The 27994-nt window shown below is 34.5% G+C and overlaps 1 protein-coding gene across 1 annotated transcript; it reads left to right on the forward strand.

Annotated features, from left to right (window-relative positions):
- The first annotated feature begins 249 nt into the window (after window positions 1–249).
- Window positions 250–27067, forward strand: LOC106712578 (cyclin G). The gene is made up of 11 exons (XM_045685163.1): window positions 250–746; window positions 13649–13761; window positions 14186–14392; window positions 17675–17790; window positions 18349–18476; window positions 19131–19282; window positions 19878–19980; window positions 23320–23414; window positions 24415–24540; window positions 25171–25259; window positions 26042–27067. The coding sequence occupies exons 3-11, from the start codon at window positions 14228–14230 to the stop codon at window positions 26121–26123; spliced, it is 1056 nt and encodes a 351-aa protein (XP_045541119.1). The 5' UTR covers window positions 250–746; window positions 13649–13761; window positions 14186–14227; the 3' UTR covers window positions 26124–27067.
- The last annotated feature ends 927 nt before the right edge of the window (window positions 27068–27994 follow it).

Here is a 27994-nt window from a genome sequence, read left to right on the forward strand (position 1 = left end):
AATGCTTTTGCAACTGGAACACTACGAACAAAGCCGACTGTACATTAAAGTTACGTAAAACATTGTTTCAAGGGATATGTCATAAAAAATTCCTGTCTTTATAGTTATTTTTTATAAAAATAACAACAATAAATCACGACCATTGTAAATCAATTCCCGTTGTTAAAAAGTACGTAGTATATTTTCTACCAAGATTCCTTATTATTTTTTATTATGGCAACATTTTGCCTTTGTTTACTACACAGCCTCGAAACAAAAACAACTCGAGCGACCGAAGATCGAAGAGTTTAGGTCAGTTAATTTCGTAACGTTGATCGTAAAGGATTGTTGTGTTAAAAGTTCTTAAAAGTTAATAACTGGATATATTGACATAACTTAATTATTGAAGGAGTAAAATAAGGAACAGTTTGACTTGAACAGGAAAAAAAACTGTTTCTTTGTTCATCGTTATCATAGTGGAAGCGACGTTGCCGTCCTTACGGTTGTTATACTTTCTTTGTTCTAACGTTTCTTAATCTTGATATTATAGCATTCATTTTGCATTATTCCAATAAAAAATTATTAGAAACGTATCCAAGGAATGCTTTTGTGCATTGAAATGTGTGTTTTAGAAAGATATTCATTAACTGACGCAATAACGGTTTGGCAACAGCGCACGGATTTGGACTGAATTCGACAAATATTACTGATGTGTTAGCCAGCTTATAAAACCATCGCCTTTACCACATTACGGATTCCTTTATGAGGTAAGTTTGTTGTTAATATCATTTAATTTGATAATTAATATAAAAGTTTAGTGTAACGGCAATTTCAAATTTCCCGCGAAATGACGTAATCGGTTTAAAATCTGTCCGCCATTTTTTTCTGGAACTAACTTGTCGACCATCAGTTAACTGTCAATTTGTATTGGAATCTTGTTGCATACGGAGAAACAAAATTTCTCGTCACATAAGGAGTTTTTTACGCAAACACCACCCACGGAAGCATCCGGGTAAGTTTGAAATTGTCTTTACACATATTTATTTTTATTATAAATTAATCGTTGCAAAAATTAAACAGTTTATGGCCAACATAACCTCAAAACTGGAAGGGTTTTTGGGTCAACCACTATGTTCTTTGTCCTTTGTATAGCTTTACAGCCAGTATTTGCATAAACCGAAAGCTTCTAGCCTTATAAGTTAGCGACTTAACATACCTAGTTGTAGAGAAAGTTAGTTGTTTTAGACAACAGTTTCTAATATTGCAAAGATACCCGTAGTATTCTCTAAAACGATATTTTTACTAAAACAATTTCGTTTAACGCTATTGTTAATAATAAATCGAAGTTTCTGGAAACTTCTATATCGTTCTATTATTGTCTACAAGTTAAGACTTGTTCGGTATTGCGTAATTTATAAATAGATTTTAAGGTTTGTCATCACTTCCTGCTCTGAGCAACTAGGAAGATATGACAAAATTGTAAATTAATCTTATATAAATTTTCCCTTCAATTTATACATAATCACTACTTACAATTTATCCAATATATTTTAATACTAGCCGTCGCTTGCTGTAGCCTATATGTTCTTCCGGACTATGTTCTAAATTTACCAAATTTCATCAATATCTGTTGTGTCGTTCCGGAGATACCTTCAAACAAACATCTATTTAAACATTCACATTTATAATATTAGTAAGGTATAACCTACCCATTTATATATTTAACGGATTACATCATGAACTAGGTGATACAGGTTAATATTGTTAGGAATCAGAGTATAGTCAAGCTTGGAAAAGTTAGAACCTATAAGCATTAGTCCATTATCCAGTCTCACTAGACAATCTCTGGAAACAAGAAAATTGGGTTAAAAATAAACCTCTATAAGCGAGAAGCCGCCATCCACATTCAATCTCATTACCTTTTTGTTTATATGATTATCATCCCTCCACATAACATGTCCAAACCACGCTAACCTTCTGCTCCTCAATTTCTCAATAACTGGCGCTACTTTTAAATTGTCTTGAGTATCTTTTGCCTTGTTATGATCAACTGGACTCATAGTCATGATTTATGGGTTGGTAACCCCTGGTCTACTCACTGGTCTACCATAATGTTTGACATTTATCATTATAAATACTGGTTCTAAAATTTTCAAATTGCTTGTTTTATCAATTTGTCCTCAATCTTTATCATGTCATGAGGCACACAAGTTGCAAAACAACTTCAACATTATTTTTATTAGTTTGTAATTTTTTGTCAGTTTATAATATGCTCAGTTAGATTGTAATATAGTGAACAAAGTGAATATATGAACAATTTTTAATCTACTTGGTAATTAATTTGGTTTCCAGCTGTTGCTGAACGATTTATTCTGAAAGGAACTAAAAAAACTGAATAAGCAACGGATGTGTTATTGCAGATTGTATATATCAAATTTCTTATTGAGTTATTCTGAAGTTATACACATAATTCAATGTAAACTTTCTCATCTTATTAATATAAACTAGCTTTTACCCGCGACTCCGTACGCGCGTAATAAAAAAATAGAAAAAGGGGTAAAAATTATCCTATGTCCGTTTCCTGGTTCTAAGCTACCTGCCCGCAAATTTTCAGTCAAATCGATTCAGCCGTTCTTGAGTTATAAATAGTGTAACTAACACAACTTTCTGTTATATATATAGATGTAAATTTTTAGACCAGGGATCACCAAACTATTTTGAACAAGTGACCCCATTTTCTAAAATGAACTGTTACCTCAGACCCCCCACATGGCCAAATTATCTACTTTTAAGATCAATTATTATTATTATTCATTCTGACTTAGGTAAATAGAAGACAGAGAATTAGCAATTCTTTAAGTTCGATATCAACCATTTTGGTAATCCCTGGTTTAGACGGATGAGTGAATGGATGTTTGTTTGAAGATATCTCTGGAACGGATCAACAGATCTTGATGAAATTAGGCACAGATGTAGAACATAGTCTGGAAGAACACATAGGCTACTTTATTAAGTTTTTTTTTTAATTCCGCACGGACGAAGTCGCGGGTAAATGCTAGTATATAATTTTTATATGAATAATTATGAATGTTCAAGGTCGTTTTATTGCGACTTTTATAAAACAGCTGTTTTAACAAACTTGAATTAATATTGACAATTTGCGAATTGAGTTTCTTTATAGATCCTCAATGGCAAAACATGTTTAGTAAAACTTCTACACATATCTTCATCCCACTAGTTTTAAAGAACATCACAGAGATGGATATAATTTTGTGTGAATGTTTCGTCAGTGTAAATGGTTAAATAAAACCAAATTTATACATGTCCATGTGTTTTTTCCTATATATTCTAATGAAGGCATATTACTTCCTTTTCTATATGTCTAATTGCGTATACTGTATATATAAAACCTGTTAGTTACAAGGTCAACTTGTTTTTTTTTTGTATGTTTTGGCATTGTACTTATCAGGAATTAAATTTAAAGTTTTTGTTTTATATAAACCCAACGTATCGTATTTTTTAGCTTTGATGGCTTCATTTTTTTTCTAATTACGCCCTGATTTTTATATTTTGTAAAAAAAAAATGACTACGTTAGCGCCCGATTGCTTCAGCTACCATTCCGTCGAAATCGGCCCAGCCGTTACGCAGAACAAAGCGACCTTTGGACAGACAGACATGTGTACGAAGTGTGATTTTTTTGTCAACATTACACACAGACATTCCAATTTTTATTAATGCGTATAGATATTGAGCTGGTAAAGTTAAATTGAATTATTTATCTCATTTACGAAGGGTAATTGTGATTTGGAACAGTTTACTCTTAAATGTTGTGCGTGAAGTCACGTTTAATATCCGTCATGGCCGTACTAGAGGCTTGGCCCCCCGCCGAGGTGACGCCTACGTGACATCTAGTGCCGTCAGTCACATCTGACATTGACTTCATCAGGGTATTACTCGTTGACCTCCTTATACATGGACAGGCTATATGTCGTGGTATTTTGTGCCCATTTGATTTTCGCCATTTAGACACTCCAACTAAGACATTGTTGAGTTCGAACAAATATCTATCCATCTAAAGTTTTGCATTTATATTACTGTGAAGTAGTAATTTGTTAGGAAGATGTATCGTTGTTTCTTCGCTTGCGTATTTAGTTAGCTTTATCAAATATTCTTTTAATGTAAGTAATTCGTAATAATTATTGTTGGAACAGGTTTATAAAATGGAATTTAACAAGTTCGAGAAGGTTCGTAGTATTTTAAATATGGCGTCGACATTGAAACGATATGTGTCACTGGGTTAAATTTAACCGTTGAGTTACACGGAGGAAAAATATAACCAAGTTTTTAAGCAGCATTATTGATAAGTTATAAATTATGTGAATGTATTAAACGCTAGAAAATAATTAGGAAAATCCGTTCTAGTCATACCAACTTTTTTCAATCTAAGGCTTTGTATACACTAGTACATAAAACTGAACCTTGATCTAATCCAAAATCTAAACCATGATAGGCAAATTTACGGTAAAAGTGAATTACAAAATATTTTCAGTAAAACACTTTCTCACACAACTATATAGCATTAGCTATATACAATACTAGCTGTCACCCGCGACTCCGTCCGCGCGGAATTAAAAAAAGTCTTATTAATCCTATGTGTTCTTCCAGACTATGTTCTACATCTGTGACAAATTTCATTAAGTTTCGTTGAGCTGTTCCGGAGATATATTCAAACAAACATACATCTAAATATTCACATCTATCTATATATATATAAAAGAAGGTGTGTTAGTTACACTATTTATAACTCAAGAACGGTTGAATCGATTTGACTGAAAATTGGTGGGCAGGTAGCTTAGAACCAGGAAACGGACATAGGATAATTTTTACCCCGTTTTCTATTTTTTATTCCGCTCGGACGGAGTCGCGGGTAAAAGCTAGTTTATAATATTAGTAAGATTTCGGCGTTGTATCGAAACGAGGTATAATTGTTACGCAATGACCTTTGTAATTTCTCCTAACAGTAAATATTATGAAGCAACAATGTACGCTACGAGACTATTTTTATTTTCTTCAAACACTTGAAGGGGCGTCGAACCCGTAATCTATTAGTTACGTAAATAAACGAATATATAATGTAAAAACATTTTTTTCTATCTTAAATGCAACGGAACTTTTTAAATTTAGAATTATTACATAAGTAGCGATGGTCCGCGATTTCGTCAACGAGGTTTAGGCTAAGCGCCATCTGCGCCCGGCCACCTCAAGCCCGGTGAAGCTGTAAATGCCTCTTCAAGGCAAACAGTGACTACTCAGTCACAAAAAAAACGACTTCGTCGCCGCGAAAAATAAGTAGTCTATAATATACCAGCATTTATCTTTACCTTTCCGTCAAAGTCCAGTCAATTCCTTATGATATCTATGTATTAGGTAAAACTGCGTATAAAAATCTGACTAGTTACTTTTTGAATTCTCTAGACAAAGAAGCCATATTTGATACTAGCTGTGCTCGAGACTTCGTCTACGTATAATACTGTCTTCGGGTAACATTTTAATTATTTTAGCCAAGTATACTTTGAATGTCTACTACTGTCTACTGTTGAAAAAATAAGTTTCATATTTCTATCTTTTCACCCTCACATTCAATCTCTTACAACCCTTTTTTCGCGTTAAAAAGTAGCCTATGTCTTTTCTCAGGCTATAGACTATCTATGTATTAAATTTCATTTAAATCGGTTTAGTAGTTTTGGCGTGAAAGTGAGACAAACAAACAGTTAATTTCGCATTTATAATTTTAGTAGGGATTACGAAATTAGCCACACATTTTTATAAATGTGAAAACAAGTTTTATTATCGTAGCTAAGATCTTTGACTCGTTAACGGCCTACTTTCCCGCCAAGCGATAGCGCGCCAAAAATATCATACCAAGAAATAGGTACACTAGATGGCACTTCAACGTAACGGAAAACGGAACGGATTATATTTGTCTATGGTTTGAACGAAATTTTTGTAGAAACTATGGTAGACAATATGCGCAATTTAAAAAAAAAAAAATTAATGGATCTAGAATGTAGAACATAGTCTGGAAGAACACATAGGCTACTAATTAAGTGTTTAAGTATTTTCAAACTGCTACGACTTAGGGTCTTTCAAGAAGCGAGCGTATCACCATCTCAAAGGCCGGCAACGCATCTGCGATTCCTCTGGTATTGCTGATGTCCATGGGCGTTGATGAACACCTTGGTGTTCCCGCTGCTCGTTTCCCCCCATGTCTTATAAAAAAAAAACTTGAAAGGTGTCAAGGGACACCCGGATGGAACGAAGTTCCTTTCAATTAATTAGTGAAGGAACCAATGTTTATTATATGAATAAAAAACTTAAGTCTTCACAAGAAGCACATTTTATTTCTATGAATTTTTGTTATATATTGTCACGTCGTTGCCATGGTGATATAGCAAAAAGTGTCGTGACAACTTTTCGTAAGAATTTTTTCCGTCTAGCCCCCTTTCACAACGCGCGATAAGGAACTTGGTTCCAAAAAAACGTTGTCAAATATTTCATTTTTTTTATGAATAGCTTGATTAAGCTTAAAAACATGTTTGACCGTTTATGGGCTCTTTACACGTGTGTGGCATTATTTACGGCCTCTGACGTATGTGTACAAATTAGGCCAAGCGTTTTCATGTGCGCACTTGCTTTGTTTATCTGTTAGGGTGACAATAAAATTTTGTGGACATTTAATATAACGTGAGATAAAAGAATGGGCACGTATTTATCTTATAAAATATTTTAATTACAACAAAAATTACTTTTATGTCCCACATTTTATAAAATTACATATACCTAAGTTTCATCCATCTAAGTTTCATCCATCCATTAAGATGCCTCCAGAACGTCTGGATGAACACATTCAACTAAAAAAATTTTTTTAAATTCCGTGTGGATGGAGTCTATGGCGACAACTAGTAAATTTAATAATTCTTGATTTATTGTCACCCTATTCCATACGCCAGAGTTAACAGCTGTCGTCACATCTGTCGAGTTTCACCGCACCATACGCGATAGGGACGGAGCAGTTGCGCAATCTACGGCCTGTCGAAAGTTCCAGAAGTATGAAAGCTACTGTTGTTAAGCAAACAGTTTGTAAAGTCAGAGAATTTTATTCGCTTCTTCACTTATGTGAGTCGACTGCAGGCACTTGACACATTTTGTTATTTTTGATTTGTTAATGAGATTAAAGCGATGACAATTTGTGTCATGGAAGTGGATTTGATATAGGAAGGGGAAATATTCCCCTTCCTATATCAAATATATCTATATATATAAAAGAAAGTCGTGTTAGTTACACTATTTATAACTCAAGAACGGCTGAATCGATTTGACTGAAAATTGGTGGTAGCTTAGAACCAGGAAACGGACATAGGATAATTTTTACCCCGTTTTCTATTTTTTATTCCGCGCGGACGGAGTCGCGGGTAAAAGCTAGTATATATATATAATTTAAGTAGCCACTTGATCGTATGCTACCATATAATAATTTTAAAAAAGTTGACACCCATAGTAAGAGACCACCATAACCTTAACGAATAGCCTTCATTGTAAGGTCTACCTCTTCACAACCTTGATTTAATAAACTGTATACGACCTTACTACTAGTTGAATCTCGTAACATGGCTATTATATTAAATCTTACTAATATTATAAATGCGAATGTTTGGTATATTTGTTTGATGGGGTATCTCCAGAACGATTCAACGGATCTGAATGAAATTTGTCACAGATGTAGAACATAGTCTAGAAAAACACGGGCTACTTATTAAGTTTTTTTCTTAATTCTCCACATACCGAGTTGTGGGCGCTAGTTTTTTTTTTATAAAATGATAATTCGTGGTCCAAATAGGGCTTGAGATTCAATTTAAAAATGTTATTCTAATGATATGGTTAGTGTATATGTAAAATTAAAATATTAAAGTATTTTATTTAATTATATTTAATGAAATATTTATTTTTTCGCTTTAATATATTTCTTAAAATTCTAGAATCTCATGAAACAAACGATTTTTTGTACCTGTAGAACAAAATGAAATAAATTCTATTGATATATTTGCTTCAAATGGCAGTATAACTTGCAAATTGACAATAATAAGGCGTGTCATAGTTTTTTTATGAACGCAAACCGTGTGAAATGTATGCATACAGAGTAATTAATGCGTAACTTACACTAGGATTGATAGGGATGTGCGCATGCTCGATATATCTGAACGCGTTCAAATAATCAAGACGACGAAAATGTATGCCCACAAATAGAGTGAGATATATAACAGTGCGACAAACCTTTAGCCATTAGTGAAGCTGAAGGTAATACGTGTTGCGTGTATCAATAATGAAGTTGAAGCCAAAAATTGTTTGTTTTTTATATGGCCAGTGGCGCCATCTTTGGTTTGTCTTAAGAAAAAATGTAAGTGTCCTTTAAAATGGAGAATTTTTGCCTCTTTATGTAATTAAATTATTAGTGCCTTGTGACTCAAAAAAAAAAAGAATACAATCCACGCTCAAAATAAATGCCAACAAGATTCTTGTCGGTCTGTAGCTATCTTGTCCTGTCTTTCATTTTCTATGTTTATGTATTTTTTTTTTAAATATATAACTGCGATAAATGAACTGCTCTATACGGGACAGTTTTTGGAACTCTAGTCAAACTATTTTTTATATTATAAAGTGGCTAAGGAATAAGCTGCCAGGAATTATCCGAAACAGCGAAGCGACCGCTGGCCAAGACTAACTGTCACTGGCGACACCGCCCAGGCTATGTTCTACATAAAAGCAAAATTTCAGCGAGATCAGTTGATCCCTTCTGGAGATACCTTCTAACAAACATCCAAACATTCGCATCTATGTATATAAAAGAAAGTCGTGTTAGTTACACTATTTATAACTCAAGATCGGTCGAACTGATTTAGCTGAAAATTGATAGGGAGGTAGCTTAGAACTAGGAGACGGACATAGGAACTTTTTTATCTTGTGTCCATTTTTCTTATTCCGCACGGACGGAGTCGCGGGTAAAAGCTAGTTTGTAATATTAGTAAGATGTCATCCGAGGATATTGTTCCCAACAGTGAAAGAATTTTTCAAATCTGTTCAGTAGTTTCGGATCCTATTCAATACAAACAATGAAATCTTTTCTCTTTATATTATTACTAGCTTTTACCCGCGATTCTGTCCGCGCGGAAAAAAAAATAGAAAACGGGATAAAAATTATCCTATGTCCGTTTCCTGGGTCTAAGCTACCTCCCCATCAATTTTCAGTCAAATCGATTCAGCCGTTCTTGAATTATAAATGGTGTAACTAACACGACTTTCTTTTATATATATAGATAGACTATAGAGTAATCAGTCGGGCAAAAAACTATCGATAAAATTCCCAACACTAGTGTTTTACTAACGCTGCGCTGTGTGAATTTCACACAATACGCGGTGGGGCGTAAGTAACTTTCACTGTAACTAGCATTGTTATGCTAGGCGTGGATTCTCTAATATTAGGTCCTTACATATGAAATTGGTGTTTTGTATGGGAGGAACAAAAAGTCGAATATTTTTTAATATAATATATTTAATTAATCAAAGTATGAACTATTATTTTCTATGCACTTTTGCCATCTCATAGGTAGTTCATTGATCTCTTTACTAAAAAAACCAGTCGGACGGGAATCAATAAAATCTTTGAAGGCGATTTGGACTGCCCCATCGGAGTTGAATTTTTTCCCTTGCAAGAAGTTATCCAAATTTAAAAAAAAATGGTAATCTGTTGGAGCAAAATCCGGGGAGTACGGAGGATGTCTTAGACTTTCCAATTGAAGCTCTTCTAATTTAGTAGCCGTCTGTTGCGCAGTGTGTGGTCTAGCGTTGTCGTGAAGCAGCAGTGGCGTGGAGCGATTGACCAGCCTAGGTTGTTTAGCCGCTAGCTTTTCCATCATGGTTTGCAATTGCTGACAATATACATCAGCCGTTATAGTCTGGCCAGATTTGAGAAAACTGTAATGAACAATACCGGCACTAGTCCACCAAACGCTTACAAGTAACTTTTTTGGGGTTAATTTTCGCTTGGGGCAGGATTTGGCTAGCTGGCCAGGATTCAACCATTGCGCTGAGCGCTTCCGATTATCGTAAAGAACCCATTTTTCATCACAGGTAATGATTCGGTTTAAAATACCTTCATTATTGTGCCGGTTTAGTAATGTAACGCAACAGTCGACGCGCGTTTGCCGGTTTGCTTCAGTCAATTCGTGAGGTACCCACCTTTCAAGCTTTTTAATCTTCCCAATTTGCTTCAAGTGAATTAAAACAGTTTTATCACTAACATCGCAGCCTGCAGCTAACTCGGACGTGGTTTGCGATGGATCCGCTTCCACTATAGCCTTCAACTCTTCATTATCAACTTGAGTCTCAGGCCGTCCACGGGGCTTGTTCTGCAGATCGAAATTTCCAGAACGAAAACGTTGGGACCAAAAACGAACTGTGTTTTCTTTTGCAACACGACCGCCATACACATCATTCACCCTTCGAGTCGTTTCCGCAGCAATAGTGCCACGGCGGAACTCGTACTCGTAAATAATGCGATATTTTAAGTTTTCCATTTTGTAAAATGAGTGACGCAAACAGAAAAAAACAGAAGAAAAAAACAAATGAATGACGGTCATCGAACCACAAATACATGAGTCTATAGCTGTACAAATTTGAATTTGGAATTCCTTACCAAAGAGGAGAAATTCTTGATTAAAGTGCCAGTACGAAAAACGCCAATTTCATATGTAAGGACCTAATAATTTAAACGTTCTTAGGTCTTTAACCGTAGAATTACACTACAATAATACCTGTATTAAGATGGCAGTTTAAATATTAGGCAAGTGTATAGCGCGGAATTTAAAAAAATCTAGTAATAGATTTAGTCTATGTCACTAGGGGATAGTGTAGGTACTTCAACAGTAAAAGAATTTTTCAAATATGTTCAGTATTTTCGATGGCAAATTTTGAATTTTTTTTAAACACATTTTGAAGACCTTACGTATTTTTTCGTTTGAAAGCTTTAAATTGGACAATTATTTGATATTTATTATATTCAGTTTTTTTTTTTTTAAGTTATTTAACGTATATGCATTTTAGTTTTGACAAAGTAACAGTTTTATATATCACTAGCTTTTGCCCGCGACTTCGTTCCCGCGGAATTAAAAAAAACAGGAAACGGGATAAAAATTCCTATCCTATGTCCGTTTCCTGGTTCTAAGCTACCTGCCCACCAATTTTCAGTCCAATCGATTCAGCCGTTCTTGAGTTATGAATAGTGTAACTAACACGACTTTCTTTTATATATATAAGATTTCACGTGGTACTTACGGAGTCTCTTAATTGCTATTATCACTAACACGTGCGTACGTGCTTGTTGGCACGTCATGACCTAAACAAGTTCGTAATGAGGTCTATTACGAATTTGTTTGACCGTTGATGTACCATTTTGTGTTCTATTCGCATGTAACATGGTTGAAAATTGATTGTATGTTCAATAGTTTAAAGTCCGTTACACACCGTAATTTTTATCTATAATCGAATTGAACAGTAACTAGGTGTATTGCGGGCTTTAGGAATGAAAATTTTTATAATGAACCATTAGTTTATCGTCGTTTAATCCAAATAACAAAAACCATATGTCGTGACAGATGTCTATGAAATTCAGTCCTAACATCCTTATGTTACCTGTGTCAAGACACCTGTGACCTGTGTGTGGGCCTAGTACGAAAGTTTGCGAGAAAGTATTTGTAACTTCATCTATAAAATTTGTATTAGATTTGTTACAAATTTTGACATTTTGTAGATGACTTAAAGGCTTATCGTATATATTCGTGATAGACGCTCTGTTTACTGGTTAACCACCTTTCTTCATTAAAAAAACGAAAGTTTATCGCTCTCAGTATGTGCGTCAGAATAGTCAGGTTGTTGACACTCACTATCTATTGTTTTTTTTTTTTTTTTGATAAATGACAATGCAATAAAATTTAAGAAATGACGTTTGTTTTTCCCCAACTGATAGGGTATTGTTTTTCAAGAACGGCTGAATTGATTTGACTGAAAATTGGTGGGCAGGTAGCTTAGAACCAGGAAATGGACATAGGATAATTTTTACCCCGTTTTCTATTTTTTATTCCGCGCGGATGGAGTCGCGGGTAAAAGCTAGTCTGTGATAAAAATTGCTCTACCGACAGTCGGACAAAAATATTATTTGGCTATTGAACGCATTAAGAGGCGTGGCGTAATCTATTGAAATTTTTAGCGAAGACCAGTCGGATGTTTTTACGAGCACAAGTGATAAAAACAAGCTCGTTATAATTTATGGTTGTCAAAAGATTGTTGAGATTTAAATTACTGACGAACCTCTGCATGTAAAAGATGAAGATTTTCTCTTAAAGTTACAACTAATTTTTATCTGATATTTCTGTCCCTTTCTAGACATAGCCTAGTCCTAATTAACAGTAGTATTACTGTTGGTAAAAATAACCTAAAATAAACACTTTAGTTATTTAAGAGTGAGAGTTTTTTTGGAAAATTTAGAAGTATCTAATTTGAAAATGCGAATGTTTAGATGGATAGATGTTTATTTGAAGGTATCTCCAGAATACCTCAACAGATCTGGATGAAATTTGGCACGGATATAGAACATAGTCTGGAAGAAAAAATAGGCTACTAATATATTACGCTTTTAAAACCTCCAGGGTTACTAAACAATCTAAATTAAAACACACTATAAATACTTTGTTTTAAATTTAATTTGTGACAACCCTGAGTTGTCAGCCATCGCCCGCGTGTTTTGACTGCCAAGGCCAGACAAGTATCATGCAAATAACGATAAAAAAACTTGATAATTTTTTTTTAAGTACCTTCGTCCTAACGTACTTTTGTAAGTCACTTTGTTGACCAATTTTAAGTTCTTTAGTTCAGTTATCTAATGTAAAAATATATTTATCATTTTGTATATCGTAAAACGCTTCCTTGTATGACGTTATATTTGTTGATTTTTTTTTTTTTTCAGAGTAAATATGATTTGTAAAATAATGGCCCAATGAATGTTTGAATTTTTGCAAAATAATTTTAAAATTAATATTTTACAGGTATTGATTTATTTATAACTACTATATCCCTCATCAAGAGATCCCACAATCTCATTACGAGACATAAAAATAGTATCAAGGGTGTTAACCCGGTGTATACTAGCGGGATCGGGATAGACCGTGGCGATATATAATTATTTATATTGTAGTTTAGCTGTTGTAGTTTACTACAGGCTGAAGTGTAGTCTACTACAGGCTGAAGTGTAGTCTACTGAGGCTATTGTAGTCTACGACAGCTGGGCCGGGCAGTAGTGCTCAACCATTACTGCGAGTAACCTGACACTCAGGCGCGAGGTGGCTGGGCAATTGTCTTTCAACAAGACATTGTACCCGGTAACCTAATAGGGAAGTCCTTCCTTACATTATCCTTATCACTCCTTATCCTTTGCTACTAGTACCAAGACTACTCAGTCCCTTTTTTCCTTTGGTCTCATAAACCTTTATCCCTTATCTCGGAACGCTCTGTGGTATACCATGGAGTGTTCAGCGCTGACAGTCGACGCTCTCTTGTCAGGTACTAGGCCTCGTCGCCCGGTCGCTGGGACTGTCGGGTCGGGCAGTGGGGGAATCGGCGCGAGCGCAAAAGGGGGATTTGTCGAATATAGCTCTTCTCCTGCACAAGCTTTGGTAAGTGCTGTGTTTGTACAAAACTAGGTGTCATTTGACACACCATCGTTTTAGACTAAATTCTAGATGACTTATAATTGTCTACTTTTTGGTTTGAGAACAAAATTCTAGTGTAACATATTGTTATCTCTATTCTGCCAAATATAAACAGGGGGATGACGATATGACTTACTTAACCCGGTGTTACCGAGGTCATCGAATATTGTTCACACTTCAATACATACGAAAGGTAATAAAATAATTTTGGAATCCTTCTAAGATTTGAAATTTTCATCCTTTAGAAAACCGGTGGTATACATTACTCTTTAAAATAGTAACGAAGAGGAAAAAGAGTTTTAAATTCTACTGTGACTAGTGGAAAGACTATTTGTCGATCCTACTTGGCCTAATTAAGGATAGGGTGATGATGTATGTTTTATTATAGGTGCCGATTCACCCTTTGCTCGATACTGCCAGACCGGGCGAGATGTCGCGAGCGGGCGCGAGGCACCCGGGTGCTGACGACAGTATACCCAGCTCGTCAACCGACACAATGGGTGATAGACCTGAACAGCTGTACGCCACACTCAACGAATATCTTCAATTGGAGCATAAGTTTCAACCAAGGTTGTGTTTACCTGATGAATCTGAGGTGAGTTGAATTTTTATGTTTTTAGCCGACTTTAAAAAGAAGGAGGTTATCAATTCGACTGTATTTTTTTTTCTATGTGTGTTACCGCGATGCTCCCTCCCATTCGATGGGTCCCATTTTTTTTTTTAACTTTTTTTTAAATAACTAGAAGACTAGTAGTTTTTTATTGAAATGTTTGGATCACTGGGTCTTTATTATTAGTACTTAATCATGTTAACTTCACGCAATCCATCTTTACCTAGGCCTACCTCCACATTCATATTTAAAGTCTTTTCAGTAACATACATTTCTTCACTCGTAACATGAGTACTAATAAATAACGAATTACTTGAACTTTACAAAATAAATATTTTCAACGACAACTATATACAAAACTATTGCGTATTAAAACAGACTATTGCCACCTATAGCAGGGGTGCTAAAATTTCTCTTATTAAGGGCCGCTTTAATAAAAAATAAATCTTGACCTACTGACATACTTGAAAGTACAAGTATGTTGTAGTAACGTAGCGGACGTATTTCTTATTTTTTTTTTAGTTGTTTTTTTTTTATGGAGACACTGATGTACATAGCCATTGTCATTTAGTGGATAAAGTCGAACTACTTGACAATAGGTACATCTCTTATGAAATCTCATAACGAGATGTGACTCTTTGTCGTTATAAAAATATTATTGTAAATTGCATAAAATAGTGTGAAAATATTATTTTAAAATAAATAAACAATGTAGTAAAGTCATTAAATAATATTATTCGATTTATATCCGAAGTAAAGAAACTATATAAAATAGCGGGCCGTAGTTTGTTGCCCCTGTCTTATTTATACAGCGAAAATCTTTTATCGCTACTGACCTTGTTGCGTACCATTTACATAGAGCGGAGGTCGGTTCTTGCGAAAAATATATTATATAGGATGTTTTTAAATTATCTTTATTTTTTTAATAATAAAAGTAAAAACAAATTGTTTACGCTGGACAAGAAACACAGATTACAATATGTTATTGTACATCATTATTTGGTGGAAATTCAGTTTGAAATTTAACCAAATCTGACTTAACATTATAAATGCGAATGTTTAGATGGATCGATAGATGTTTGTTTCAAAGTATCTCGACTTCAATTAAAATTATCATCATCATCAGCTCACTATACATCTCCACCGAGGGGAGGGACTATGGCCTAGTCACCCCAAGTTAGGGGTGACTAGGCCATAGTCAACCACGCTGGCCCAGTGCGGGTTGACTTCACACATATCTTTGAATTTCTTCTCAGATATGTGCAGCATCACAATGTTTTCCTTCATCGTAAAAACATTGGATAAATGTACATATCTAAATCGAAACTCGAAAAGCACATTGGTACATGGCGGGATTCGAACCCTGGACTTACAGATACCGCCACCGACGCTCTTAAAATTAAAATTATATATTAGTTTATCGATTGACCTAAATTCAGCTGCTAACGGATGTTTTCCGTCCCCATGAAAAATACTGCATTAAAGCATTTCTTAATAGTTTGGTGACACGTAATGAATCCTTGACCCAAATAAAAATGTAACCGTTTTGTCGTCTGTTGAATTTAATTTGTAAGGTTATAAAGAACTAGCTGTCGCCCGCGACTTTGTTCGCGGTGGAATTAAAAAATCCTACATACACAATCCTACATTTAAGCCACATTTCATCAAGATCTATGCAGTTGTCCGTTCTAACAAACACCCATCCATCTAAGCATTCGCATTTATTTACAATATAAGTAAGATTACTGAAAAAAATCCATCGATTTTTTTTAAATAGACAGTTTTTTACGTCTTCTGTAAAGTTGATGTAAGTTATTTAAAAAACCGAGAAACCTAACTGTGAATTACAATTACCAATGTTTGCTATTCAGATGTATTCGAACAAAGCGATCTGTTTTTTGAATTTGTAAATATTTCGCAAAGTTTTTCTAAACTCTAATACGAAATTATATATGAGTTTACATTGCAGTAAAACTTGTATTTAAACATATCTTCATCACCATCACCTTTTGTACTTCTATCAGCAAATGTACCAACTCTTCCGTACATCTCTATCAGAAGTTATATTTTGTAATTATTGCCATCTTCTTAAAGAATTATATCGCTCGTCTTTGTAAGCCTTAGCCATTGACATTGAATCTTATTACTTTTCTGTTTATTCTTATGCCTGTTTCAGAATGTCTAACCGTGGGTTTCTGAAATAAAAATCTCTGACTGAAAAAACATATCTTCATCCCGATTATTAACTTTGAATAAAATAGAGATTTTGGTCTCAGAAGCACACAGTTAATAAGACTATGGCCTAGTCACTGCTAAGTTAGGGTAGGCTCCGAGCCCCTCAGTGGGGAAGTATAGTGAGCTGATTGATGATGATGCCTTTTCACATTCTGCAAATAAAGTTTGTTAGTTATCTAGTGCTGTACATCTGAAACATCAGACTAAATATGTTTTCTTCAATGAAAACCCATTCACACTTGTTTGTTCACAATTGTTATGTACGTAACGTATAGCTCTGTTTCGAAATTTGCTTGGTTATACCTCGCATAGAGATGAGGTCTTACGTAATAACTATAATGTCGGTTACAACAGAAGTTAAATGCGCTATTTTAGTGCTTAGAAATTATGAAATAATGTTTAAATAGCGCATTTGTTTCTTGTATTTCGAAAATAATGAGTTAATTAAATTATATGGTTTTAATATTTAAATAAAAACTAACATTTCACTTTTATAAGAATACCTTTTGTATTAGATACAGTCGAGGAAATCCGCGGTGTTCCACTTACAGAAAAAATACCATGTTTCTTGTAACGATCCATACACCGCCCATTTTCATAAATAACTTATTAGGTAGTAAATTTTTTTTTACAAATAATTTTCATAGATATAGAAGTAGAAGTAGTTTTATATATATTCTGACAGAACCAAGCAAGCCTCTCACTGGTTCAAATATAGAACAGAACAGCTATCCAGACAGTTGACAAAGATGTGATATTAATATGCCCATGCCCAGTTATTGTTATTTTGGATTCGCTTTCAGCCTAAGTAGGGACATAAACGTAACTATGTCTAAGACATCTCAGATATTAAATGTCACCTCATTACTTCGGCCGACACCGACTGCGAAATAACAATAATTATACAATATAGACATGTTACAAGAAAGAACTTGTCAGTTGTTATTTTTTAGTGCATTTTGTTTGAGATTGTTTTTTTTTATGAATTGTTCTTTTTTCTTTTTTTTTTACTATGAGTTGAATTGATTCCAGAGTGGTGAGGTAACTATAGGTGCGAGAGACGGCGCTGCACATGTGCTTCGCTGCCTCAAAGTGTGGTTCGACTTGCCCGCTGATGTACTTATCAGTGCCATCAATTTATTCGATAGGTAAGTCAACAGAAGACACGAGATAACTTCTTGTGTATCTTAGGACAATTGAAATTGTAGTTCTGTTTCTCAAATTTTTTTATTAGGAAATTTAAAAAATCAATTTAAAAAAAACTTAATTAGTATCCTCTGTGTTCTTCCAAACTATATGTTCTACATCTGTGACAAATTTCAGCGAAATACTTTTAGCACAGTTGCAGAACATAGTCTCGAAGGCACACATAGGCAACTAACCAATTTTTTTTATTTTTTTTTCAAAATACAGTGTAAACTCTTTATAACGTTATCCTTTAAAACAATAAACTCCCGGTAACGTTGAAGTGAGCCAAACTAGTTTAGTTTGTTATGTTATCTTGTTAATTTGGTTGTTTTTTTTTGTTTACTCCATATAACGATAAGTCTCTATAACAACAAAAAATTCTCAGTCCCTTGAGTTTCGTTATAAAGAGTTTACACTGTAATAAGAATAATGATCCATACAATCATTTAACATTTACATTTATAATATTAGTAAGATTACTTTATAAATGCCCTTTACACAAATGATATTTATTTCAGGTTTCTAACAAAGATGAAGGTACGTCCTTGTCATGTTCCTTGCATCACCGTGTCCTGTATGAATGTGGCATTGGACGAACACGCGGAACTCACAAAGCAAGCCAGGACTGTCTCCATTGAGGAGTTGGGTGAGTATTACTACCACTGAACATCTTAAACATTATCAGATTCACTTTATATGTTTCGTCGACTTTATTCGTGCGATATTAAATTAAGTAGCCTATGTGTTCTTCTAGATTATGTTCTACATCTTTGTCAAATTTCATCAAGATCTGTTGAACTGTTCCGGAGATATCTTCAAATAAACATCCATCTAAACATTCACATTTATAATATTAGTAAGAAGTAAAGTTATTACTGTAGTATAGTTCTACTGTTTAAATAACGTCGACTGAACATTACATAACGTTGACTGAACATTACATAACGTCGACTGAACGTTACATAACGTCGACTGAACGTTACATAATGTCGACTGAACGTTACATAATGTCGACTGAACGTTACATAACGTCAACTGAACGTTACATAATGTCGACTGAACATTACATAATGTCGACTGAACGTTACATAACGTCAACTGAACGTTACATAATGTCGACTGAACATTACATAATGTCGACTGAACGTTACATAACGTCGACTGAACGTTACATAACGTCGACTGAACATTACATAATGTCGACTGAACATTACATAATGTCGACTGAACATTACATAATGTCGACTGAACATTACATAATGTCGACTGAACATTACATAATGTCGACTGAACATTTCAGTGTCGGTGTCTCAGTCGGCGTGCACGTGGCGGGACGTGGCGCGCATGTCACGTGTGTTGGCTGACAAACTGGCGCTGAACAACGCACGCGCTGTCACACCTCTGCATTGGCTGAGGCTCGTCAGAGCGCTGGCTGCTGCGCCCGCGCCTCAGGTATGTCTCCTCTACACACTTTACACATTTACATAGGGAAGGGAAGTGAGTTTGGCAGAGGAGGGGATCAAATAGGTTCTATGGACAATGGTGTCTTTTTTTTTTTCGTGTCCTCATGTTTGTTTGAATATATTATTAAATAAATTAGTCGAATTTAATACAATTGTGAAATTTTAATAAACTTATGGAAACAATTTTATCTTTATAAGTCTGTAAACAGATTTATTAAAATACTTTAGACACTTTTTTTAATGGGACTAAATCACGTGCAATACATTTGGATTAAAAAAAGTATTATAAACATCGGCCAAACATGGACGGAGTTATAAAGGAACAAAAATTAAAAAAAAAAACATACAGACGAATTGAGAACATCCTTTTTGTAGTCTGTTGAAAATTAACATGTTTATATCATCAACTAGCTGTCGCCCGCGACTCCGTCCACTCGAGTTCTACATTTGTGACAAATTTCATCAAATTTAACAAAAATTAATCCATCCATCCATACATTAACATTTATAATATTAGTAAGATTCTATTGAATTTTACTATAAAATACTGTAAAAATAATAAAAAAAAATATTTTTGATTGCAGGAAAGTGAACTAGTTAACTTATTGGAGATAGCTATATGTGATGCCGGATGTGCTAATGCAAGGATGAGTGAACTGGCGCTGGTCATTGTATATCATCAGCTAGGTAAGATAAACACTGTATATAGCTATATGTGATGCCGGATGTGCTAATGCAAGGATGAGTGAACTGGCGCTGGTCATTGTATATCATCAGCTAGGTAAGATAAACACTGTATATAGCTATATGTGATGCCGGATGTGCTAATGCAAGGATGAGTGAACTGGCGCTGGTCATTGTATATCATCAGCTAGGTAAGATAAACACTGTATATAGCTATATGTGATGCCGGATGTGCTAATGCAAGGATGAGTGAACTGGCGCTGGTCATTGTATATCATCAGCTAGGTAAGATAAACACTGTATATAGCTATATGTGATGCCGGATGTGCTAATGCAAGGATGAGTGAACTGGCGCTGGTCATTGTATATCATCAGCTAGGTAAGATAAACACTGTATATAGCTATATGTGATGCCGGATGTGCTAATGCAAGGATGAGTGAACTGGCGCTGGTCATTGTATATCATCAGCTAGGTAAGATAAACACTGTATATAGCTATATGTGATGCCGGATGTGCTAATGCAAGGATGAGTGAACTGGCGCTGGTCATTGTATATCATCAGCTAGGTAAGATAAACACTGTATATAGCTATATGTGATGCCGGATGTGCTAATGCAAGGATGAGTGAACTGGCGCTGGTCATTGTATATCATCAGCTAGGTAAGATAAACACTGTATATAGCTATATGTGATGCCGGATGTGCTAATGCAAGGATGAGTGAACTGGCGCTGGTCATTGTATATCATCAGCTAGGTAAGATAAACACTGTATATAGCTATATGTGATGCCGGATGTGCTAATGCAAGGATGAGTGAACTGGCGCTGGTCATTGTATATCATCAGCTAGGTAAGATAAACACTGTATATAGCTATATGTGATGCCGGATGTGCTAATGCAAGGATGAGTGAACTGGCGCTGGTCATTGTATATCATCAGCTAGGTAAGATAAACACTGTATATAGCTATATGTGATGCCGGATGTGCTAATGCAAGGATGAGTGAACTGGCGCTGGTCATTGTATATCATCAGCTAGGTAAGATAAACACTGTATATAGCTATATGTGATGCCGGATGTGCTAATGCAAGGATGAGTGAACTGGCGCTGGTCATTGTATATCATCAGCTAGGTAAGATAAACACTGTATATAGCTATATGTGATGCCGGATGTGCTAATGCAAGGATGAGTGAACTGGCGCTGGTCATTGTATATCATCAGCTAGGTAAGATAAACACTGTATATAGCTATATGTGATGCCGGATGTGCTAATGCAAGGATGAGTGAACTGGCGCTGGTCATTGTATATCATCAGCTAGGTAAGATAAACACTGTATATAGCTATATGTGATGCCGGATGTGCTAATGCAAGGATGAGTGAACTGGCGCTGGTCATTGTATATCATCAGCTAGGTAAGATAAACACTGTATATAGCTATATGTGATGCCGGATGTGCTAATGCAAGGATGAGTGAACTGGCGCTGGTCATTGTATATCATCAGCTAGGTAAGATAAACACTGTATATAGCTATATGTGATGCCGGATGTGCTAATGCAAGGATGAGTGAACTGGCGCTGGTCATTGTATATCATCAGCTAGGTAAGATAAACACTGTATATAGCTATATGTGATGCCGGATGTGCTAATGCAAGGATGAGTGAACTGGCGCTGGTCATTGTATATCATCAGCTAGGTAAGATAAACACTGTATATAGCTATATGTGATGCCGGATGTGCTAATGCAAGGATGAGTGAACTGGCGCTGGTCATTGTATATCATCAGCTAGGTAAGATAAACACTGTATATAGCTATATGTGATGCCGGATGTGCTAATGCAAGGATGAGTGAACTGGCGCTGGTCATTGTATATCATCAGCTAGGTAAGATAAACACTGTATATAGCTATATGTGATGCCGGATGTGCTAATGCAAGGATGAGTGAACTGGCGCTGGTCATTGTATATCATCAGCTAGGTAAGATAAACACTGTATATAGCTATATGTGATGCCGGATGTGCTAATGCAAGGATGAGTGAACTGGCGCTGGTCATTGTATATCATCAGCTAGGTAAGATAAACACTGTATATAGCTATATGTGATGCCGGATGTGCTAATGCAAGGATGAGTGAACTGGCGCTGGTCATTGTATATCATCAGCTAGGTAAGATAAACACTGTATATAGCTATATGTGATGCCGGATGTGCTAATGCAAGGATGAGTGAACTGGCGCTGGTCATTGTATATCATCAGCTAGGTAAGATAAACACTGTATATAGCTATATGTGATGCCGGATGTGCTAATGCAAGGATGAGTGAACTGGCGCTGGTCATTGTATATCATCAGCTAGGTAAGATAAACACTGTATATAGCTATATGTGATGCCGGATGTGCTAATGCAAGGATGAGTGAACTGGCGCTGGTCATTGTATATCATCAGCTAGGTAAGATAAACACTGTATATAGCTATATGTGATGCCGGATGTGCTAATGCAAGGATGAGTGAACTGGCGCTGGTCATTGTATATCATCAGCTAGGTAAGATAAACACTGTATATAGCTATATGTGATGCCGGATGTGCTAATGCAAGGATGAGTGAACTGGCGCTGGTCATTGTATATCATCAGCTAGGTGAGATAAATACTGTATTATATATATATATTCAGCCTAGTTACGCCCACTGCTGGGCATAGGTCTCCCATAAAATCCACGCTATGATCAGTTCTGTGCAAAATTGTACTTAAGATCTGTCTATCTATTCAGCCTAATTACGCCCACTGCTGGGCATAAATCTCCTCCAAAGATTGCCAAAATGATTGGTCCTGTGCAATATTGTATTACTCCAAAAAAATACTATTAGTGACTGTTTAGTTGAACATTTATTTTAACCCTTTGACTGCCGTTGATTGATAAATATAATAATAAAGTTTTTTTTATTTCCTTATATAAAATAAACTATTCACAATAGTATTTTGTTAGTAATGTTTTGCTTATTTATATTTTTATATTAAAAAAAAATAATAGGTGGCTCAGTGGTTAAACACTTGACTTGTAATCTGTAGGTTCTGACTTCGAATCCCGTCATGTACCAATGTGTTTTTCTATTTACATATGTACATTTATCTGATGTTCTTACTGTGAAGTAAAACATTGTGATGCTGCACATATCTGAGAAGAAATTCAATGATATGTGTGAAGTCACTACACTTGACTGTGGTTGACTATGACATAGTTATCTCTAACTTAGGGTAGACTCTGAGTCCCTCAGTGGGTATAGTGAGCTGATGATGATGAACTTCTTAGTTTTATTTCTTTATTTTATGTTTTTTTTTTTTCAGAAAAACAACTAACGGAATGGGCTAGACATAAAGACGTGTCTGAAGAGTTGTACTATTTATATGAATTCGCAGCTCAATTACAAGCATATTGCAATGTAAGTATATATTTTAAATAATCCAACCCATATTCAAGTGGATATTTGCACGAGATTTTTTTTTCATTAAAAAAAATGTGAAATTAGTTTAGTAGTTTGAGTTTAGTTTAGTTTTTAATTAAAACTATTCTTTTTTTAAAACAAATTTTGATAAAAAAACAATCTTTTTAAAATGATTGCCTTGACATTTGTATTATAGGTCAGCCATTTTAATAGATAACATTTGATACTTCACCAAAATCCAACAATGTTGTAACTGCGGTTATGAAATACTAGTTGTCGCATGCGACTCTGTCCGCGCAGAATTAAAAATAAACTTAATAAGTAGTCTGTATTCTTCCAGACTATGTTCTACATCTGTGACAAATTTCATCAAGATCTGTTGAGACGTTCCGGAGATATATTTAAACAAACATACATCTAAACATTCACATTTATAATATTAGTAAGATTATTTATTGAAGTTAAAATTGCATAGTTTGACTTTTTATCAAATTCCAATTACATATTTATTTTGTTGCATTAGTGAGCCTTAGTTAATTAGTGGTTTAATTTTAGTCCACGTTCCCTACCCACAGTTTTCTTATTGCTAAGCAGCGATCTTTGTCAGACAACCTTTGGGTAGAAATTAAGATGAATAAACCAAATCTGTATCCACATGAACAGTGATAAAACAATACAAATATTAATAAAAATATAATAAAATAATACAATATTTCAGCAATTGTACTATATATACAAATAGCTTTTACCCGCGTTTCCGTCCGCGCGGAATAAAAAAAACACAAGATAAAAAAGTTCCTATGTCTGTCTCCTAGTTCTAAGCTACCTCCCCATCAATTTTCAGCTAAATCAGTTCGACCTATCTTGAGTTATAAATAGTGTAACTAACACCACTTTCTGACTATATATATATAGATAGATATCGACCTACCTATTATTATGTCTTACGGTATTTGAAACAATTTGACAGTTAATATATGTTTTCAATATGTTTCAGATGTCGGAAACATCATTGCTTCGTACTCGCGATGTGTTCCGCACTGTACTGTCGCGATATGAAGGACGTTGTGCAGCCACACAGCGACAACGACTCGTATGGAGACTATCGGAACGTACACTAAAGGTATACTAAGGGAATTTTTAAAAAAATAATCAATTAACACTTAGCATCGAATTACGCGTGCAACGGGCGGTTTTGTCACAACAGCTCATTTTATCAATTTTGCAATCTATAACAAAAAAAAAACTAGCTTCAAATTGGTAAATCACCGCTTATAAGCTCTGGAGATACGAATTAACTCGACAATGAGAAGTTGTGGAAAAAAAAATTTTAAAACGTTGCCTAGCAACGTAAACAACACGCATAAATAATGTTGTTTTTTATTTTGTTTACTGTATTATTTAATTTAACAATCCTATTTAACATATACGTATTCGTATATTATAATGTACGTATTTCGTAGATTTGTCCAACATAAATGTACTAAATACGTGATTTTTACGTGACCCTCGCTCCAGTGACTGCAAAAACGTAAAAATACGTTACTCTCATGCCAAGTGTTAATATAACTTAACGACAGTGAAAGAATATTTTTAACTATATTCAGTAATTTCTGAACCTATTCAATACAAAGAAATAAATCTTTCCAGTCAAAATCCAGACAAAATCGTTTCAATTTTTTCTGAGATTAACATGAACAAAAAAAAATAAGATTTTTTTACAATCTTACTAATATTACATAATTATGATCAGGTATTGCGGCCGACGGACCGTCTGACCTCGCTATTGCCGACCATAGAGGAGCAACACCTTGCCACAGACACCACGCCCAGTAGGAACAGGTCAGTATACAAAGGATAGGCAACGCATCTGCAATTGCAAAAGTCTATGGGCAGCGGTTGCTTCGCCATTCCGGCGAATTCGTATGGCAGCTTGGTCGTTTGCCACCTTATAACGAAAAAAAAAACTGTAGTGCCGGCGTTAAAGTGTTGTACAGAAAGAGGGCGCCACAGGTCTGCGAATTACACAACCCCCACCATTTCCCAAGTTATGGTAAAAGGGGGGCGTAATAGAAATCGCGCTCTGGGCCCTTCTGGCTCTGGGTAATGCCAAAACTGTCCCTCTTTTGTGGTCTCTTTTATTCTCTTTGACAAAACAGAGAATGTGTGTTCATGCAATCGAATTCTATTTATGTATAGTACAAGCAAGAATGTAAAAATACTGGCATTGAAGCGCTTTAATGACTTTATTGCATTACTTTTATATTTCTAATCAGGCTATGTCCTTTCTTCTATCCATTTATATACAAAAAAATCATTTGTATTTATTCCCCATCATCTCCTTGGCCTTATTCCATTATAAACATTAAAGTTTTGGCTTAATTTTTACAGCCATCTGACTGTCACCAAACATATTTGAGAGGAATATCTTAAAATTAAATATATTCGTAATTCCTCCCCAATAGAAAGAAGGTTTATTCTATTTGTTTTAGAGGGATTAAAAATATGTTTGTATGGTTGTATGTCATGTTACATTGATATTGTGAACTATATCCTTAAAACTGATCAATTACTAAATGTGAAATTTTCTTAATATTGTAATTATCTGTATTCTTCTCTTATAGAACGGGTAGCGAAAGTAGCGAAAGTGAGGAGACCTCCGATTGGCCGAGGAGTCCGGTACTACCTGTTTACTGCAGCAACTGACGTTGACTACACCCCCTGAACAAACACCGACCCCCAAAACCTCTCGTGTCCAACAGTAATGAAGACCCCTCAAGACTTCAAGATCCAACAAGATGTATAGTTGAAAAAAAAATCAAAAGTTAAAACAACGACCCCCAAAACCCTTCATGTCTTACAGTAACGAAGACCTCCAAGACTTCAAGATCCAACAAGATGTATAGTTGAAAAAAAATTAAAAAAAACAAGACCCCCAAACCGACACTACTAGTCTTTCAAAAGACACCAAAAATTCAAGATCTAACGTCTATCGTTAGTCGGTTATAAAAGTTAACAACGACCCCATAAACACAAGAGTATCAAGTCGTTCTTGGACTAGACTTTGATTAGAAGAAGACTAGACTAGACTAGACTTGGATTAGAAATCAATAATTATAATTAAAAGGCATATACAATGTTCCAATATGTTTCAATATATTTTCCTATGCTTAATACATTTTGTATCAAACCATCTTAAAATGTACAAAATTTTAAATAGGCGAATTTATCAAAAATTCTTTTTTTAACAATATTTATGGCAGCTAGTGAAAATTTACCTTAACATATCTTAATATTGAAAAATATATTTTTTATCAACTGGACAGGTCACTGCTTAGAAATGTTTTGTTCCAATTTGAAGCAAGTTGAAGTTACGATAAGCTAATTTCAAATTGGCACAAAATACCACCACTTATAGCCTATCCAGTGGAATAGTGGTCTGAGATAATATTGGGGATATCTTGTGTTAAATATTTGGATCCCACTTTTGAATAAAGTCAAAATTCCGTGATCCGTTATCTATCGGTTGCTTTAATAAAAGTTTGTCACTACCGAAATATATATATATATACAAAGATTTTGTTTTGTATGTACGTTACAATATTAGAAATCACGATAATCTTGTATAATGGACAATTTTAAGTTTAAATTTTAATAAAATAAACCGAGTATTTAGTATTTATTTGCATTTAAAAGTTCTGGAATGATTTTTTTCTGTACAGATTTACAATTTGCCCTATAGATGTCACTTAATAACCAATTTTTTTTTTATATATATAAAGTTACTTACATAGTTAATTCTACAATAACGTAATCTAATTTAGCAAGAATTGAGCCAAAAATTTTTATAAATCCAATCATCCAAAAAATTTAAAAATTGTAGGTAGTTTGAGAATTTTTTTTTTCAACATTGGAAAGGACATGAAGTTTAAAAAAATTGTACATAAAGAGTGCGGAATGGGGATAAATAGTTTTTTTTATATATAAACATTTATAGATCAGTTGAGATTTTCGTAAAATGCCTATTTACGGGGATAATTTTAATGTATTTTTTTAATTAAAAATTTTTATTATTTGAAATTTCCGTACAATTTATATAAATTTAATCTTATCTGTTTTATAATTGTTTCTGGTTTTGTAATTTTTTTAGCCTATTTTAGTGTTCTGATTAAAAAAAAAGTTGGAAAAAAGCTTAAAAAAATTTCAAGACAAGAATTTATTTTTTATAATTTCTGTCTACCCCGTTAAATATTGGCTTGTTTATGAAATGCTCGATCGATCTAGAAATGTTTATGAAACTTGTAGAAATGTAGCTTTAATAGTTTCCCATTTTTTTTGTAACGTGGAAAAATAAAAAAAAATCCCTCCCATCAACTCTATAAACAGTTTTGTCTCTGTGATGTTCTTTTTTGTAAGCGGCGTTAAATATTCCATATAAATAGTTCGTAAGTATTTAAAAAACACGGGGGTAAATATGAAAATGCCACCGATATTTTTTTTTAAAAGTACATTACTTAGTAATTAATAGAATGATTGTAATTTTTTTTTTCAAATGACTAACTCTATTATCAAGGGTT

This window comes from Papilio machaon, chromosome 29 (assembly GCF_912999745.1).
Source record: "Papilio machaon chromosome 29, ilPapMach1.1, whole genome shotgun sequence".
Classification (NCBI taxonomy): Eukaryota; Metazoa; Arthropoda; class Insecta; order Lepidoptera; family Papilionidae; genus Papilio; species Papilio machaon.